General features: G+C 49.0%; 1 protein-coding gene across 1 annotated transcript; it reads right to left on the reverse strand.

The window, feature by feature from the left end:
• Nucleotides 1-13,598: 13,598 nt before the first annotated feature.
• Nucleotides 13,599-15,386, reverse strand: NKX2-8 (NK2 homeobox 8). Its single transcript, XM_074865211.1, has 2 exons — nucleotides 15,221-15,386; nucleotides 13,599-14,146 (listed from the first exon to the last, which is right to left on the reverse strand). The coding sequence occupies exons 1-2, from the start codon at nucleotides 15,384-15,386 to the stop codon at nucleotides 13,599-13,601; spliced, it is 714 nt and encodes a 237-aa protein (XP_074721312.1).
• Nucleotides 15,387-17,248: the final 1,862 nt, after the last annotated feature.

The following is a 17,248-nucleotide window of genomic DNA, read 5'->3' on the forward strand; positions in this document are numbered from 1 at the left end:
TCTCTGCAGCACACCAGAGGATCGGGCTGTGGGGACGTGTTTGAAGGATGCTAGTACCATGGCACTGCCTCACAGCTACAGAGCACACAAAATCACGCAGTCAGTGGATGCATTTCTTGTGCTACTTCAGCCAGTTCACCTGCACATCACCTGTCTCTGCAGTGGTCACATCTGAGACTCCAGATCTCCAAAGAGCTGTATATTGCTATCCCATGACAACGCACTTTGGCTTTGTCCCTTTCCATGTGCATGTTCTCCTTTCTCTCTTCCATTTGCTTTCTCTCTCCCCTTGATTTCCTTCTTTTTTACAGGAGGGCATTAGCTATAATGTAAGAAGTCTAACACCTGTTATAAGGTATAAGTGCCCTAGGGTGATAAGTGTTATGGGGTCTGGGGAATACTGTGTGGCTTTTGGCCTGTGAAGGTGCACAGTGGAAGTCCTGTGGATCTATTCACATTTATGGCATGGTTGCCTGCAACTTCATAGAGGCTGTTCCAAACGACCCAGAGGGTCAATACCCTTAAATAAGGTTTTGGAGGAAAGTATGTGGATGGGGATTCACTGTTACAGAAGCTCTGGTCCTAATTTGGCATGCACACACTGTCAAGGGGTTGTTATGAGAAATAAAGATAGTAGGTTAGTCAAAGACTACAGACTTGAGCTGTGTAAACATGAAGGTGAGAGAACATACGATATGTATGTATCAATGCCAGGTGATTAAGTTAAGCAGGTCAGTTCCTCAGCTGGACATAGAGATGTTCCTAAAGCTATGGTGACAAACACCATCTGAAGAGCTGGCTCATGATGTTTTTAAAGGTAGGGCTAAGACTGAAAGGACCTTTCCACCACAGCTAACAACATGAGGGACAGATTATTTTACAGCAGGATGGGCCTGCCTTTGAAAATGCAGAATTCATCAACTCATGATTTTCACAGGACTGACACTGTAACTGTTTCACTGGCTCAGTTCTTGAAGTCAAATGATGAAGTGACAGCATGTACAAACACATGCTGGTTTAGTTCTCATTGAGCTTAACAAGCTCTTTTGAAAAGAGAAAATAGATAAAAAAACATTTAAATGTAACAAAATTATTCTTCAAAAACCAACACCAAGGGAAGGTTATCCCTTTCTTTTTAAATCTCATGATTCTTTACACTGGCCTCATGATTTTTGAGATCTGACTTGATGATTTTTAGTAGTTGTGTGGCATGATCTCGAAAATGTGGCATAGACTCATAAGCATAAACACATATAGCCAGAGATATTCCTTCATTAGAGATATTCATGGGAGTGTTAGAGATCTACAGTATCCTTCCTTTGACATTCCTAACCAACAGAAAGAGGTCCTGAAAGCAGTTTTGCCTTCCTGATGTGAGGAGCTGTTTTGTTGTAATATCAAATGCCATTATTAACTGCCTCTTTTGTCTTCCAAATCTGTCTTTCAGATTGTTCCATGAGAACTGATTTTAGATGGACTTCATTTCTTTATTGATAATTTTGTGAAGGAAAGGTAATGGCTGTCAAAGGTGAGGAGGGTAGTTTTGTCACAGCCAGCATCGAAAGAAACACACATGGCAGAGCAATGGCTGAGCAGCAGCAGTCCTGAGGGACACAGAGGTATGAAAATGAGGGAAAAATGCAACCAGTTAGTCCATAGGTTTCCTCTGAGAGTCAAGCCTTTGCTGTCAGTCTCATTTTGGTTGTTCTCAGAAATATTGACACTTTCATGCTCTTCAACTTTTTGCCTTTTGCACCTTACATTTTAACAGCCTGTCTCAGAGGGTGGTAATGAAGTACAAATAAGTTTTGTCTGTGGAAAAGTATCCTGCAGAAAATACCATGTGTGGGAAGTGATCCTTCCCAACACCTGCATGCTTCCTCCGAACTGAGGGCTGAGCTAGCTGGAGTATGTTATAACAGTGATACACAGATGATCAGTAAGCTCTTTGCTTGGCATCCCTTTTTCATTATGCTGCCATTTTAGAGAAATGTTTTTATAGCCTCTGCTTGATTTTCCATCAGACCCCTCCCTCCCTGTGAATCCTCCCTTCCTGCTTCCTACAGAATGTGGCCAGCTGGTTACTGCTAAATTTAAACAAAGATGTGCTACTTGTAACTCTCTTTGCTTCATCCACACAATATTACTAGCCTAACTCAGCTAGCAAGAAGTACTTCTATTTTGATATGCACAGGGACTGTAAGCCCAGATGAAGGTCAATGAAGGCTGTTGCATAGATAAATAATGCTGACAGGAAGTGTTCTGACAGGTTTTCCTCAGGAAAGTGCTGATTCAGTGGAATTGGGACGTTTGAGGGGTACATGTGAATTCTGCTCAGTATGTGGGAACACAACTGGAACTTAAAACTGGGTGCTCACTGGAGGTCTGCAGAGCAGCTCCATGAGCAGCAGCAAAGCACGGGCCAATTCTCCATCAGTGCTGTAATACTGCCATGCTGATACACAACAAAACACCCAGCATCTCCTGTGAAATGGAAATCCTCCTTTCTAGTCAGCTCTAATTACAAACAGCATACCATGTTTAAATAACCAATAAAATAGGGCATCAACAAAGAAGCTGCTCTTTGCATCTCTGAGATTCATACAGCATCCAAGAGTTCAAACATCAAGGAGAAAACAGCAGGTAGCATAGCTCCCAAGATCTCTCCCCTGCTGTTGTTATCATTGACAATGAAGGCAGTGTTGTAAGTGCAGAGTGCAATGGACAATTCATGCACTTACCGTATCTTGCACTCTAGCTACAGGCGCGTGATTTTCTGAAGAAATGATGACAGGATCAAACATATTCTGGCAGATGCTCACAAAATCAGAGCCCTTTTCACTCAGTAAATGACCATAAAAATGCTTTGAAGATGACAATAAAAAGTTATTTAATCATGTTCAAAACAGAAGCACCTGCCAAGTCAATATATCATTTTTTACATGATTGGCTGGTACAGTGACAATAGCGAAAAATGCAAAGTGAGGCTGTTAGAAGCAGCCACTGGCCTGATTCTATAGTAGGCATAGCCTGATGGTGGAGAGAGAGAGCAAGAGAAGAGGAAGAAAAAGCAACAGAGAGAGTCACACATGCATTTCCTCAGCCTCCTGATTTTTCAGCTCTTTTCCCCAGCTGTTACAAGGTGCCCTTGGGAACCTAGTCTGAAGATGTCCTTAGCAGCCCCCATTTTCTGTGAAGTCAGTGCCAGAGGGAGAAAGGACAGTGACCAAAAGGAGGCCTAAGACAGCCTGGGTGAGCTTCATCCTGCCATAGCAGAGGAAAAAAGGTGCTGGGGAGAGGGGTAGAGGTCTGGCCTTTTGGTAACATCGCTCCCCTAGGATGCCTGCAAACTGGCAGGTGGGTGCTACTAGAAATAGAGACATAAAGAGTGTCATGGGCAGCTGGGCACAGATTTATTGAGCAGCCCAGGAGATTTGGTGCCTGCCATTAGCTGTGTGGGCTGTGGGGCTATGCCATGCAACAAAGAAGAGCCTGTGCTGTTGTTCAGCCTCACCACTACCCTCACAGCTGTGTCTACCCCAAATTCAGCAACTCTTCTAGATAAGCCATTTACCTGTGAGTTGGCATATGCAATTGTAACATTGAAGAGCTTTCCAGCTATACCCGGGCACTTCAAAACCACCTTTGTGATACTGATTGATGGGTCTCTTTCATGATCAGCTGACATTAAAGTAGCCCAAGGGTGGTGATAATTTACATGGTCTGATGACAGAAGCTGTTCTAGCACATGAAGTCCACCAGGGTAGCAAATTTAGATGTCCAGATTTTAAGGTCAAAAGGGCTTGTTCTAACCAAGCTCTGTCATGTCTAATACAATATGAGCCATGGGGATCCCTGGAATTAATTCTCAGCACAAGGGCAACATCTATGATTAAACTAGAATATTTTTGTTCAAATATCCCATTAAATTTTTTCAGAGTCATGGAATGTGCCACCAGTTTGTGGTAAAAATGGGTAATTATTCTCACTGATTAGGAGTCAGGCCAGATTTCAAACTAGATTTTATCTAACTATTGGACCTCATTAAACTTTGCCAGATAAACTGAAGAGCATTTTATGACCAAATTTATGTTTACTGTGTGAGTGGTTTAACTTAGATTGCTTCTTCAGTCTCTTTGGTAAGCTAGAATAGACAGGACACCTACCCCAACTTTCACTCCGCAGGATGATTGCCAAGACTTCACCTTTCCTGCAGCTCTTGCATGATGGCTCTTGAGTACTTCAACATCTTTCTTAAAATGTAGACACCAGAAGAGTATTCCTGTAGTGGCTTGAAATTTTGGTGCACCCAAAATTCAGCTCTCTATTGCCAAAGGAACATTTAAAAGTAAAGTACTCAAAGCAGAAAACAGTAATAAACTCTAGGTTACTTTGAAGCATATATAAAGTTAGCTTTCAGTAGCCAAATTTGAACAGACAAATGTTAAAGTAATCACAAACACACACATTAGTACTGTGAAAACTGGTTGGATAACTGGGCCTGAAGGTTACTCAGTGGTAAAATTAGACTTATATTAGACATGAGTGAAGAAAATTGAGTGCTAAATTACTGGTTTAAAAAGAAAATATGACAACGGGACAAATATTAACACAATCTCAGCCTTCAGTAGAAGGCAGGTAAATCAGGCACAGAGGAAAAACTTGTGGGGTTGAAAGCAGAACTTCAACACTGAAGACACAAACAATAGCATTGTTGCGGCATCTTGAGGCCAATGAAAGGGAAGTAAAGGGAAGAGCTGAGTAAAAGCAGTCATGTCTGCCTTTTAACTGTATGTACAAATAACACAGAAGGACGTTTGATAACATGGTGCTCTCTGAAAGCAACTGCGAAATGGAAGAGATCAGGAGGACCCCCCAAACCATTGCCCAGCTAGCAGCAGCAGATGCATTTTCTGAAGTGCAATGGCAAAGCAATCATCACGGATCATACTGTATTTTGCAGAAAGCAGATGTGTCCAATTAGGAGCTCTACGTGAGTACACACAAACAACAGAAAGATGCAAATCAACAGCTTCCAGAAAAGCACTGCACTAGCTACTGGGCATCTTTCCATACTGGGCTGTAGCTTTTTCAGGGAAGTTTACTTTGTCTGGCAATGTTGGAAAGTCATGAGCGTATGGGATAGGTGTAGAAGAAATCCAAGACAGGATACAAACCTTGAAGAATGGCTATAGAAAGACAACAGTAGTAGAAAAAAGAAGTAAAAGGCTTTATACAGGTTTTATGAAAACAGCAGTTAACACAGATAGTCACATGTCTGAGCAAAAATACAACAGATGGCAGTGATCTTCAGTCATTTTCCACAGTATTCAAATATGGAGAAGTATCAGTAGTATATTTTCTTCTCAATTGCTCTTTTATCACAGCTAAAGAAAGACATGATTTACTTAAATACATGTAACTTGTATGGGGTAAGGCATGCAAACTCCGCGACACAGCACCCATATACTGAAATTCAACTATATAATTCATATCTAATTACATAAATCAATCTACCTTATAAAAATAAGGATTTTTTCTCTCCAGATTGATATTTTCTATATATTTTTAAGTGGTTATATTTATGTTTTAGTAAAATCATGATTAGTGTTGAATATCATAAAGCCATTAACTTAGTACCAAATCTCCCATCCACCCATGACAGGAAAATAAGGAGGTAAGAGGAAAACTGCATTCCCCACATACAAAGTCTGATGCTTCCTGATGTCAATGAATATTGCAAAGCAAAATATTGTGGCTTTTAGGAATGCCAAGAAATCATTTTTTGTCCTTGGGGACACCATGAACTAGTGAGCAGGATTGTCCTGCATGTCAGATGCCTCTGAGGAATTTGACTGACTGCTCAAAAGTGGCATGGACAGTCCCATGGAGATGCACTCTCTGTGCTGCAGAACCGGCAAGGAGATTTACTCTTTCCATTGTTGCTGCTGACTTGTTTACACAATTTTCCTGTTTCTCTCTGTTCCTTTTCTCTTTTAAAGTATACTTCATCCAGTGCCAAATTCTACCAGGTTCTGAAGAAGTTATCTAACTCCCAAGTTTAAGTATTAGATGAAGCAAAGGCTTGTGAAGAAGTAGCTAACATGACATTGTCTGTAAATGATTTGGTCTTCTTTTGTTTGGAAAGGCAGTCTGAGGCCTGTGGATGTGTGCAGTGGACTCGTTCTCCATATTGGTTCTGAATATAAAGAAAGGTATAGCTCTGCTCTGGAGAAAAGTGTCCCAATTTCTGCTTGGGAGACCTGTCTTTGGAGGGTACATTTCCAACACACTTCATGACCTCTTTTAAATAGGACTGAAGAAAGGAGGATTAAAGCTGGCACAACTGCCAATATCCTCAGTCTAGAGAGCTGATTGCCTTCACTATTTAGAATGCAATTGTAAGCCTGAATATGATGAAAAGTAATCCTGATCTCATAGCTCAGTAATCTGTGCTTATTGGCAGGCAGAGATCTCTTACCCATGTTAAATCTTGTAGAAGTGTAAGTGATTTTTTATCATAATAATGTTAGTTACTGCTTATCTGAGCTACTCTACTCCTGTGTGATACTTGAGAAGAGCTTGAGGAACATAAAGCAACTTCTCCAACATGGGCAACTCTTCATCCACTGCCTCCTTTTCCACAGGACGTTCCCTTTTAAGTAAGATGACCTAGAAGCTTCCTGGAAGTTACACAAGGTGACTGTGGTCCTTCTGTCACTGCTGATGCTGGCAGCACTTGACTCTTCATCGGATACTTTTTATGTCAAGTAGATGGAGTGGAGTTTTTGCTTTGCAATTCTTTGGTCAGGACAGGAATTCTGGAAAAAGTGCATTACCTGATGGCCAATATGCATGGGACTGGACCACTGCTCAAGGGTTAGAAGTACCAGCTGAGGAAAAGGAAAATGTCCTACCTAGGATTTTGATGAAAGGGCTGAGTGCCATTAGTAAGGCTCAGAAACTGCTATTCATTGTATCCTAGCTGTTCCCATCTCCTCAAGAAGAGCAGTTATCAGGCAGTATCAGTCCAGTAAGACACTACCTTCATCAATAAACTGGCTTGTGAAGGGCACTGAGTACAGGGGGAGCCAGGCCTGTCCTCCTCCACCACTAGTGCTGGGCACCACCAGTTTCTGAAAGCAGTAAGCTCACTGTCCCCCTCCAGTACGACCTGAGCTCTAGCCAGGGGTGGAAGGCTTACTCCTATGAGTGCTACGAGGTAGGAGGGGCTGAAAAGTCCAAACAGTTTCCACAGATCTGACTTGCACTTAGGTAACAGCACAGTCCAAATGGGTTATTAACTTGGGCATACATACTGCAAGGTTGCCAGGAACCTTTCCTAAGTTGGTGATGGGAGAATTTGTTTTAATGCATGGCAGAGTTCTGCTTGGGAGGTGATGTTTTTCATCTGTTGCAATTTTTAAAATGTATAGTGTGTACATCCAAAGACTAATGATGGACGTGCATTGGCAGGTGCACACTCAACTCATTGATAAATTATTGCAAAGAAGCTCCATCATATGCTCTTTCAGAATGATTGTCCATTTTTTGGAGGCAGTCTAGTGAATCGTTTTGATGCCTTAGTTCTGAGTTAACAAACATGTGCTCAGGGGCTCCCACTGAAACGGGGCTGGGCCTTTGCAAAGTCAATAGTTTATTTACTGACTAAGAATAAAGCACCCGGGAAGATGTTTGAGGATGTTAACAATGCTTTTCATTAGCTGAAGATGGCATTTAGATCTTGATCATGGCATGTTTATTCATTAGTTTCAGTGAAAACACAGGCCTGTTTGCAGGGTGAAAGTAACAGCGAGACCTGGCGGGGCAAAAGAAAGGAAGAAAAGACAGAGGTTGTGTGTGCATTCACCTCTTTGAGGAGGAGGAAAAAACAACCCAAACCAACAACTGAGATGATTTCATGCCTTGTTAAAATCCATGCCAAAGTAACAGAAAATACACTGAAAGGCAGTAAGTTTCTTTTGCCTCAAAGCCATTATCAATGACATTTCATAGAATCATAAAATCGTAGAATGGTTTGGGTTGGAAGGGACCCTAAAGATCATCTAGTTCCAACCCCCCTGCCATGGGCAGGGAAACCTTCCACTAGACCAGGTTGCTCAAAGCCCCGTCCAACCTGGCCTTGAACAATTCTGGGGGCGGGGAGGGGCAGCCACAGCCTCTCTGGGCAACCTGTTCCAGTGCCTCACCACCCTCACAGTGAAGAATTTCTTCCTTACATCTAATCTAAATCTACCCTCTTTCATTTTAAAGCCATTACTCCTTGTCCTATCACTACATGCCCCTGTTAAAAGTCCCTCCCATCTTTTCTGTAGGCCCCCTTTTGGCACTGGAAGGCTGCTACAAGATCTCCCCAAAGCCTTCTCTTCTCCAGGCCGAACAACCCCAACTCTCTCAGCCTGTCCTCGTAAGGGAAGTGCTCCAGCCTCCTGATCATCTTCATGGCCTCCTCTGGACCCGGTCAAGCAGGCCCACATCTTTCTTATGCTGGGGACCCCAGAGCTGAACGCAGTACTCCAGCTGGAGTCTCACATGAGCAGAGGGGAAGAATCATCTCCCTTGACTTGCTGGTCATGCTGCTTTTGATGCAGCCCAGGATAGGGTTGGCTCTCTGGGCTACAAATATGCATTGCCGGCTCATGTTGAGCTTCTTGTCAGCTAACACCCCCAAGTCATTTTCTGTAGGGCTGCTCTCAATCTACTCCTTGCCTAGCCTGCATTTGTGCTTGGGATTGCCTCACAGAATCACAGAATCACAGAATCATCTAGGTTGGAAAGGACCTTGAAGATCATCTAGTCCAACCTTTAACCTAGCATTGGCAGTTTCCAACTACACCATATCCCTCAGTGCTATGTCGACCCTACTCTTAAACACCTCCAGGGATGGGGATTCCACCACCTCCCTGGGCAGCCCATTCCAATGCCTACCAACCTGTTCTGTAAAGAAATGCTTCCTAATATCCAGTCTAAACCTTCCCTGGCGCAATTTGAGGTCATTCCCTCTTGTCTTATCACTCATTACTTGGTTAAAGAGGCTCATCCCCAGCTCTCTGCAACCTCCTTTCAGGTAGTTGTAGAGGGCAATGAGTTCTCTCCTCAGCCTCCTCTTCTCCAAACTAAACAACCCCAGTTCCCTCAGCCGCTCCTCATACGACATGTGCTCCAGACCCTTCACCAGCTTCGTTGCCCTTCTCTGGACACACTCGAGTAATTCAATGTCCTTTTTGTAGTGAGGGGCCCAAAACTGAACACAGTAATCAAGGTGCGGCCTCACCAGTGCTGAGTACAGGGGTAAGATCACTTCCCTGTCCCTGCTGGCAACGCTATTTCTGATACAGAACCATGTGCAGGACCTTGCACTTGGCCTTGTTGAAGTTCACGAGGTTTGCACAAGCCCACCTCTCAAGTGTGTCAAGGTCCCTCTGGATGGCACATCCCTTTCGACCACACCATGCAGCTTGGTGTTGTCGGCAAACTTGCAGAGGGTGCACTCAGTCCCACTGTCCATGTCTCCAACAAAGATGTTAAACAGCACTGGTCCCAACACCGCTCCCTGAGGAACGCACCTTGTCACTGGTCTCTACTTGGATATCGAGCCGTTGACTGCAACTCTTTGAGTGTGACCATCCAGCCAATTCCTTATCCACCAATATGGTGGTCCATTCATCAAATCCACGTCTGTCCGATTTAGAGACAAGAATGTTGTGCCAGGACAGTGTCAAAAGCTTTGCACAAGTCCAGATAGATGATGTCTGTTGCTCTTCCCTTATTCACCAATGCTGTAACCACATTGTAGAGGGACACCAAATTTGTCAGGCACAATTTGCCCTTAGTGAAGCATGTTGGCTGTCAGCAACCACCTCCTTATTTTCCATGTGCCTTAGAATAGTTTCCAGGAGGATTCACTCCATGATCTTGTCAGGCACAGAGGTGAGACTGACTGGCCTGTTCCCCAGGTCTTCCTTTTTTCACTTTTTAAAAATGGGGGTTATGTTTCCCCTTTTCCAGTCAGTAAGAACTTCACCAGACTGCCACAACTTCTCAAATATGATGAACAGTGTCTTAGCCACTTCATCCGCCAGTTCCCTCAGGACCCATGGAAGCATCTCATCAGGTCCCATGGATTTGTGCACCTTCAGGTTCCTTAGATGGTCTCAAACCTGATCTTCTCCTGCAGTGCGTAGTTCTTCATTCTCCCAGTCCCTGCATTTGCCTTCTATGACTTGGCTGGAGCACTTGCCAGCGAAGACTGAGGCAAAAAAGTTGTTGAGTACCTCAGCCTTCTCCATGTCCCAGATAACCAGGTCTTCTGTTTCCTTCTGGAGAGGGCAAACACTTTCCCTAGTTTTCCTTTTATCACCGACGTACCTATAGAAGCTTTCCTTGTTGCCCTTGACATCCCTGGCCAGCTTTAATTCTATTGGGGATTTGGCCTTCCTAACCTGATCCCTGACTGCTCAGAGAATTTCTCTGTATTCTTCCCAGGCTACCTGTCCTTGCTTCCACCCTCTGTAGGCTTCCTTTTTTTGTTTGAGTTTGTCCAAGAGCTCCTTGTTCATCCATGCAGACCTCCTGGTGTTCTTACCTGACTTCTTCTTTTTTGGGATTCATTGCTCCCGAGCTTGGAGGAGGTGATCATTGAATACTAACCAGCTCTTTTGGTACCCTCTTCCCTCCAGGGCTTTAGCCCTACCAAGCAGATTCCTGAAGAGGCCAAAGTCTTAAGCATTTGTTAAGATATATCTCCTAGATACAGCTTAACCACTGGTAAGGCTAACAAATCAATTTTCCTTGCTAAATACCCTTAGAGTTTAGATGGATTAATTTGTTTCTATGAGGAAAAATGGTATTTTCAGTCTCACCTTCTCTTCTTCACAAGACTTTCTTTTTATTGTAAATCTCCATAGTCTATTGAATTGACTCATTATTTAATACATTCTTCCTACTTGGATGTATCAAATTAAGGGCACTGCAATACTTGAACCTGACTCTATCATCGTCCCTGCACCCCTGTTGTGGTGACTTCCCCTCAGTCTGCAAGGGCACTACTTTAGCCTTTGCTGATTCCCAGGAATCGCACCTTCCCTGGGTTTGGTAAAAGACAATACTCACAAACTGCACATTTTGAGTCAAGAAATCCACATCAGGGGACATTGCAACCAGTGATGAGATGAAATCACTGCAGCCTGGGGCTGGGAAGGGACACCCTAGCACCCTCTGTCATTGCCCGTATGAACAATAACTGATAAAAGCAATAATATAGCAAAGACCTCCTATGGCCATGTGTGGGCTCCGGGGCAGGGGACCAGCCCAGATAACCAAGGAACCAGGGAGGGAGTCTGCCGGGTGGGATGCTGCCAAACCCTGGGCAAGCTGACGGAAGGTAGATTTGGGCTGAGGAGGAGGGGTCTTCTGTTGTCTTTGTTTCCGTTTTTAATGACGATGTCACACTATTTCCACGTCTGATCCTGCTGCATAGCTGGGTCGCAAAGAGTTAAAATGGAGAGCAGCATGTGCACTTTTAAAACTACATGCGACAAAGTCCGTTGCTTGAAGTCCGGGTCCCTTCTCCCCCAGCCCCTCCCCAGCTTCCAGCAATCATTTATTATAAAGGGGTTTTATGATACAAATTTGATAATCTCCCATACACATTGGCGCTGTTCTAATTGGAGTTGTAAGCCCATAAAATTCAAGCCCTTTGTTTTCATGAAGGCCACAAGGTTTTAAAAGATACTATTGTACCGCCTAAAACCCATAAAATTGTCACTAGGGACTGATTAAACAGTCCTGAATTGAAACAGTGCGGATTTTGTCTAGGTCCTTTTCATGCACAACAATGCTCTTTTCAACCCCCAAGACAAAAGGAGGTTTAAGGAGCGATTCTCTGAGAGATTCTTCTAAGATAACCCCATCCATATGGGAGACAAGGTGGCCAGCAGCTGAGACGAAAAAAAAAAAAAAAGAAAAAAAGATTTCGGATGGCAGGAGGAAAAATAAAGGGAAGGGGGAGGAAAGACAACAACAAAAAAACCCAGGTGACACGGAGGCTGTATTTCCCCGGGTCCTTCCCGCACATCCCAGAAGGCTGGTCCGCTCTGCATCTCCCTCTTGGCACATGGCCCCCTGCCCAAGCAGGGAAGGGGAAGCAGGCGGGAGGGCCGGCGTCGCTCCATCCTCCCCGACCTGCCCTGCCTTGCCCGTGGCTCTGATCCTCCCTCACGGAGGCCACAGGCAACACCGAGCCTCCCCGGTGGAGGGGCCGCAGCCCTGGGGGAGGCAGGGCTGGGACGGGAACACCACGCATCCCAGGGGAGCACCTGGTGCGAAGGATCCCCTTTCCAGGGAATAAAAACAAAACCCGAAAGATCTTCTGCGTGTCCCTTTCCCTCGACAGCCTTTCCTCGGCGGGCAGGTTGGCCGCATCAGTCCCCGTGAGCTCTTCGCCCCCAAATATTCCCGCCGCTCTCCTAGTCCGCGGCTCCTATCGAAGGGATGTAGGCAGCTGGTCTAGTCTATATTTCAGAGATCTGGGTTTGGGTTGTTGGGGGGTTTTTTGATGTTTTTTTCCCCCCATTGGCAGTTGCCAGGACAATGATATGATTTTTTTCCCAAAAAACTTAATAAAACAAGCAGTTCATCATCAAAGGGTTTCAAAACAATTCTCTGGGCGTTAAAAGGCATCAGTGTTTTCTCTTGGCTACCCTTCCCCAGTCGACAGATACAGACTAACGGGAAGATTGGCTTCGCTCTGCATCGTGCCTTAGCGGCTCTAAAGAAGACGGGAGCGATCGGCGGCCCCGCGGGAGGCGGTGGCTCCGCGCTGAGCCCCCCGGCCGGCCTGGGAGCGAGCGGGGAGCCCCGCGCCGCAGCCTCCGCGGCCTCGCCCGGCGCCGGGCACCGCCGCCGGGAACGAAAAGTCGGGGAGCCTGCAGAGACAGGGGGCTCCGGGCTCGGGCTTCCCCTTGGAAATATCACCCGGTTTACAAAGAGATGCTTGCAGCAGATTTTATTCGCCGTTTACCGGCGCACGTGGGCGAAATAAACGAACTTGAAAGCGAAATTCCGCTGGCGCGATCAAGACCAGTATTTAAGCTTTTATGGCACAGGAGGCAACCCTGCGAAAAAGCCCCCGTGGCCAGAAATACACTTCTCCGCCGGGAAAAATTTATTTGACAAAAACCATTTTATTAGTCACTGGAAGCATCAGCTATCTGAAAACAAACTAGGTCTCTAGGATTATTATTTTTTTATGAAGGAATCTCTGGAAAAGGAGCGGGAGGAGGAGCGGTTTTACAAAACCAGAGCCGCGCCCGGCATCCGCGCCCTCGGGCGCGCCCGGCGGAGGGGAGGGTGGCCCGGGCGAGCCCCGTCCCGGCCGGCCGCGCCGCCGGCCGGCCCGCCGCCGCCGCCCCGGGGCCGCGCTCCGCCGCCTGCCCGCCCCGGTCCGGCGGCCGCGGTGCCTGGCGCGCCCCGGCGCCTTCCCCGCGCCCGGAGCCCGGGACTGGGGCTGGGGCTGGGGCGGGCCTCCCCGCGCCCCTGGGGTGATGAGTCCGGCCCCGCAGGGCGAGGCGCCGCCGTCACCACCCCCAGGAGACGACGGCGGGGTGCGCTAAGTGCTGGTAAGCCGGGAAGACGCCGAGGGCGGCGGCGGCGGGCGGGCAGGCTCGGTAGCCCGGCAGGGCGAGCGCGGCCTGGGCGCTGCAGCCCGCCAGCGCGCAGCCCAGCTTGGGGCGGGCGGCGGGCGGCGGGGGGCTGGCGGGGCAGCCGCGGCAGCGCTCCCCGTCCCGCACCAGCACCGGGACCACCACCCGGCGCAGCAGGGCGGGCGGGCGCGGCGGGGGGCTGCCGGGGCCTTCGCTCCGCGCCCGCTTCATCTTGTAGCGGTGGTTTTGGAACCAGATCTTCACCTGGGTGGGCGTGAGGCTGAGCAGCCGGGCCAGCTGCTCCCGCTCCGGCGCCGAGAGGTACCGCTGCTGCCGGAACCGCCGCTCCAGCTCCAGCGTCTGCGCCTTGGAGAAGAGCACCCGCCGCTTCTTCTTCTTCTCCTCGGCCTCAGAACCGCGGGCGGGGAGCGACCTTTGCGTGGAGTCGGGCAAGCTCAGCTCCGGGCCGCTCTCGTCGGAAGCTGGGGACAGCGAGGGGGTTAGAGAGAGGGGGCGGCCGGGGCCGGGGCGCGGGGCAGGCACCGAGGAGGCAGTGGGCCGTCGAGAGCCGAATCGCCTCCCGTAGGGAGAGCCCCGGCTGTTTACCGGGCCGAATTAATCCCAACAGTCAACAAGCGATGCGAGCTAACCCCCCGAATACACTAAACCTAACCCACGGGACGGAGCGGGCTTCCCGCCCGCCGGGAGCGGCTCTGCCCCGGCGTCGATCCCCTCACGGGCACGGCCGCTCCGCCGCGCACAGCCCGGGGGCTTGCCGGCTGCTAGCCTCTGAGCGTGCTAAAACGTAAAGCCGGGCTGCTGCCCGGTCCTTTCATCACCGCTTTTCTCCAGCAGCTCGATTACCTTAATATTTCACTTCTCCCGAATGGGGTTCCCACATCCGTCCGAAGGACGGCCTCCCCCCACGCACACACAGGTATACATTAAAAGCCACGTATCTGCGGCAGAATTTACGCGTGTGAGGTCAGACCAGTGTGCTACATGGCTGGGTTTGTGAGCCGGAGCCCGCTCTCCGCGGAGGCAGACGTGTGGATCTAAGCGGTGGCGCCTGGGGCGCGCTCCGCGGCAGCGCGGGGAGGCGAGGCGCTGGGGGGGCGCTTAGCTCTCCTCTGCGGTGCGTGAGGTGACCTGAAACCCCTCCAGCACAAAAAGGCAGGATTTCTTGCAACAGTGAAACGGGGGGAAAAAAACCAAACCGAAACAAAAAGAATCCGGGAAGCGAGCTTAAACGATAAGCGCAGAGAGGCGGGTGGACACAGCCTGAGGTTTTGCTTTCTGCCGTAGCTGGGAACATGCACAGACCTACAGAAAAAAAAAAAAAATCTTTTCTCCCTTAAGCTCGTGGCCGGGATGTTCCTGCTGTTTCATTGTTGCAATGCAGTAATATTCTATAAAACTCTCAGCCTGGATCCCCCCGATCCTGTAGGCTACACACGCTGGCGATTCGCATCTTCGCATCTTCCCCAAAGGAAGGGGGGAAACAAATAAAAGATAGCTGTGCGGAGGTGGCGAATTCCTGTCCGTTTCATACTCACAGGGATAGTGATTTCTGTCTGTCTCTATCCACCCTCGGTACGGCGAGCCGGTGTAGTTCTCCGCTGAGTGGTGATGGTCAGAGGCTTGCTTTATGCTATTAGCATCCTGCTCTGGTAAATCCAAAATGCTTCTCACTGTAAAACTGATCCTGCCAGACGTGGCCATGGTAGGCTGTGCGCACCCCCGCAAAAAAAATATCGTCCCAAAGCCCCGAACCCCCTCCCTTAAAAGCTGCGAGCAAAGGACTGCGCCCAGTTACTGGGGAATCTCCCGGCTCAAGAGGACCTTCCCTTCCATCGCCACCTAACCCCAAATATTAGTGTCGTTTACAGAGGTGTCCTGTTTATATAAACAGTCCTCCCCACTGCAAACACTGCCTGCTTTCAAACCGTCCCTGTCTATAGGATGCTAAGTACCTGAATTAGTCAAGTGCTAAAGCCCTAATGGGAGTAGGTGTAACCCCCCCCTTCCGCCACCCCCATGAGAGAATAACCCGTTACCTCCCAAAGACAGCAGGAAACAGGCTTCATCATTACATATTCTGTCTGATTAGCCAAAAGTGGGGACAGATAATGGTAATTGTTAGCAGTGAATAACATCTTGGGTGGCATGTGGATGACCAACAACCACCCCCCTCCATCCGCCACCAAAGCCACCAGCGTCCCTTCTATCCGCAGACAAAGTGAATCCTCCCAGGACATCCGCAGAGCCTGCCGAGAGCCCCCTCCCCGCTTCTCCCTCTTTATTTCCCCCCCTCTCCCCTCTCTCTTTAAACCTGGAAGGAATTTAAGTCGTTATTTGTTTTATTTCCCCGGGCTGTTTGCCGTGCTACCTCCAATTCTCCCGCTTGTCATTGGCAGGTTTCCTACCCTCAACGGGGGATTTTTCACACCTCGGCTGAGCTCTCGGCGGGGAAGGCTGGCGGGTGTGTGCGTTGAGGGGATGGGATCTCCGGGGTTTGTTTTTGCCTCTCCTGGGCATGGTGGATGGAAGGTGCGCCTTTCTCTCGGGAAGGGTGACGGCGTGAGCTTGGCTGGAGAAACGCGGGGAGCCCGACACACTCGGTCCATAAGCAAGAGTCTGGAGGAGGGGCAGGGGAGATTATTTTTAGCATCATTTTGCGTTGTATTAACCCAAGGAATATCCCCTCGGGCGATATATGTGACTGAAACGATTCCAGCTGGGAGAGAGGGAGAAAAGATCAAAGACGGCGCGTTTATTTATCCGCGCGTCTTCAGTCCCCACCGAGCGCCTCTTCATCTGCCGAAAGCAGCAGTGGCCAAAGCCGGAGGCCCGGCCCCCCCTCCCCCGAGAGGAGGGGTGCGGGCATCGGCTGGGCACGGCCCGGGGAGGCCTGGCGGCAGCTCCGCGGTCCCCTCCGCGGGACAAGAGCCTCCTCGCAGCCTTCCACCGGGCGGCCCCGTCCCCCCGGGAAGCTGCCGGTCTTTGCCCAGCCTCGATGGCCGCCGAGGACTTACAGAAAAATATGACATAGAAACAAGAAGCCTGATGAGCCGTTCAAACGCAAAACCGCAGTGTCGGGTCTCGGTGCTCGGCCGCGGGCAGGGGCGGAAGGGACCGCTGGGCGCGATTAGCCTGTTTCACGCGGGTCGCACGGCGTGGGCCAAGCCGTGGGGCCGCGGAGGGCGGGCCGGGACACGCTGCCCACCCGCGCGCTGCAGCGCCCGTCCCCTTTGCCTCCCCCCGGTCCCGCGGGAGGGACCCGGCGCCCGTCTAGAAAACCGGTGGGAGGCGAGTCCGGCTGGACGGCGGAAAGCCTGGAGGGAAGGAACCCCCCGGCCTCTCCCCAGCAGACCCGCTTTCCCTTGAACGCCGGTCGAAGCACGCACAGCACAGCCCCGTCGGGCAAACGGCGTGAAACCCTGGGGTGAAGCACTGTGCGCCTGGAGACAGAAACCCCGAGACACACGGAGATGCTCTTCCAGCCGGCCGCTTTGTTGGTTCAAATTTCCCTGTCCAAACAGACATCTTTAAGCTATTGTGCATAGATTATATGTATCCATCCC

This window comes from Strix uralensis, chromosome 4, assembly GCF_047716275.1.
Source record: "Strix uralensis isolate ZFMK-TIS-50842 chromosome 4, bStrUra1, whole genome shotgun sequence".
Lineage (NCBI taxonomy): Eukaryota > Metazoa > Chordata > Aves > Strigiformes > Strigidae > Strix > Strix uralensis.

What these genes read in the sequence shown, in the direction of transcription:
- NKX2-8 (XM_074865211.1), bottom strand. Translation starts at nt 15,386, where the DNA reads ATGGCCACGTCTGGCAGGATCAGTTTTACAGTGAGAAGCATTTTGGAT. An exon ending in AGACAGAAATCACTATCCCT is followed by an intron (nt 14,147 to 15,220) that starts GTGAGTATGAAA and finishes CGCTGTCCCCAG; the next exon opens with CTTCCGACGAGAGCGGCCCG.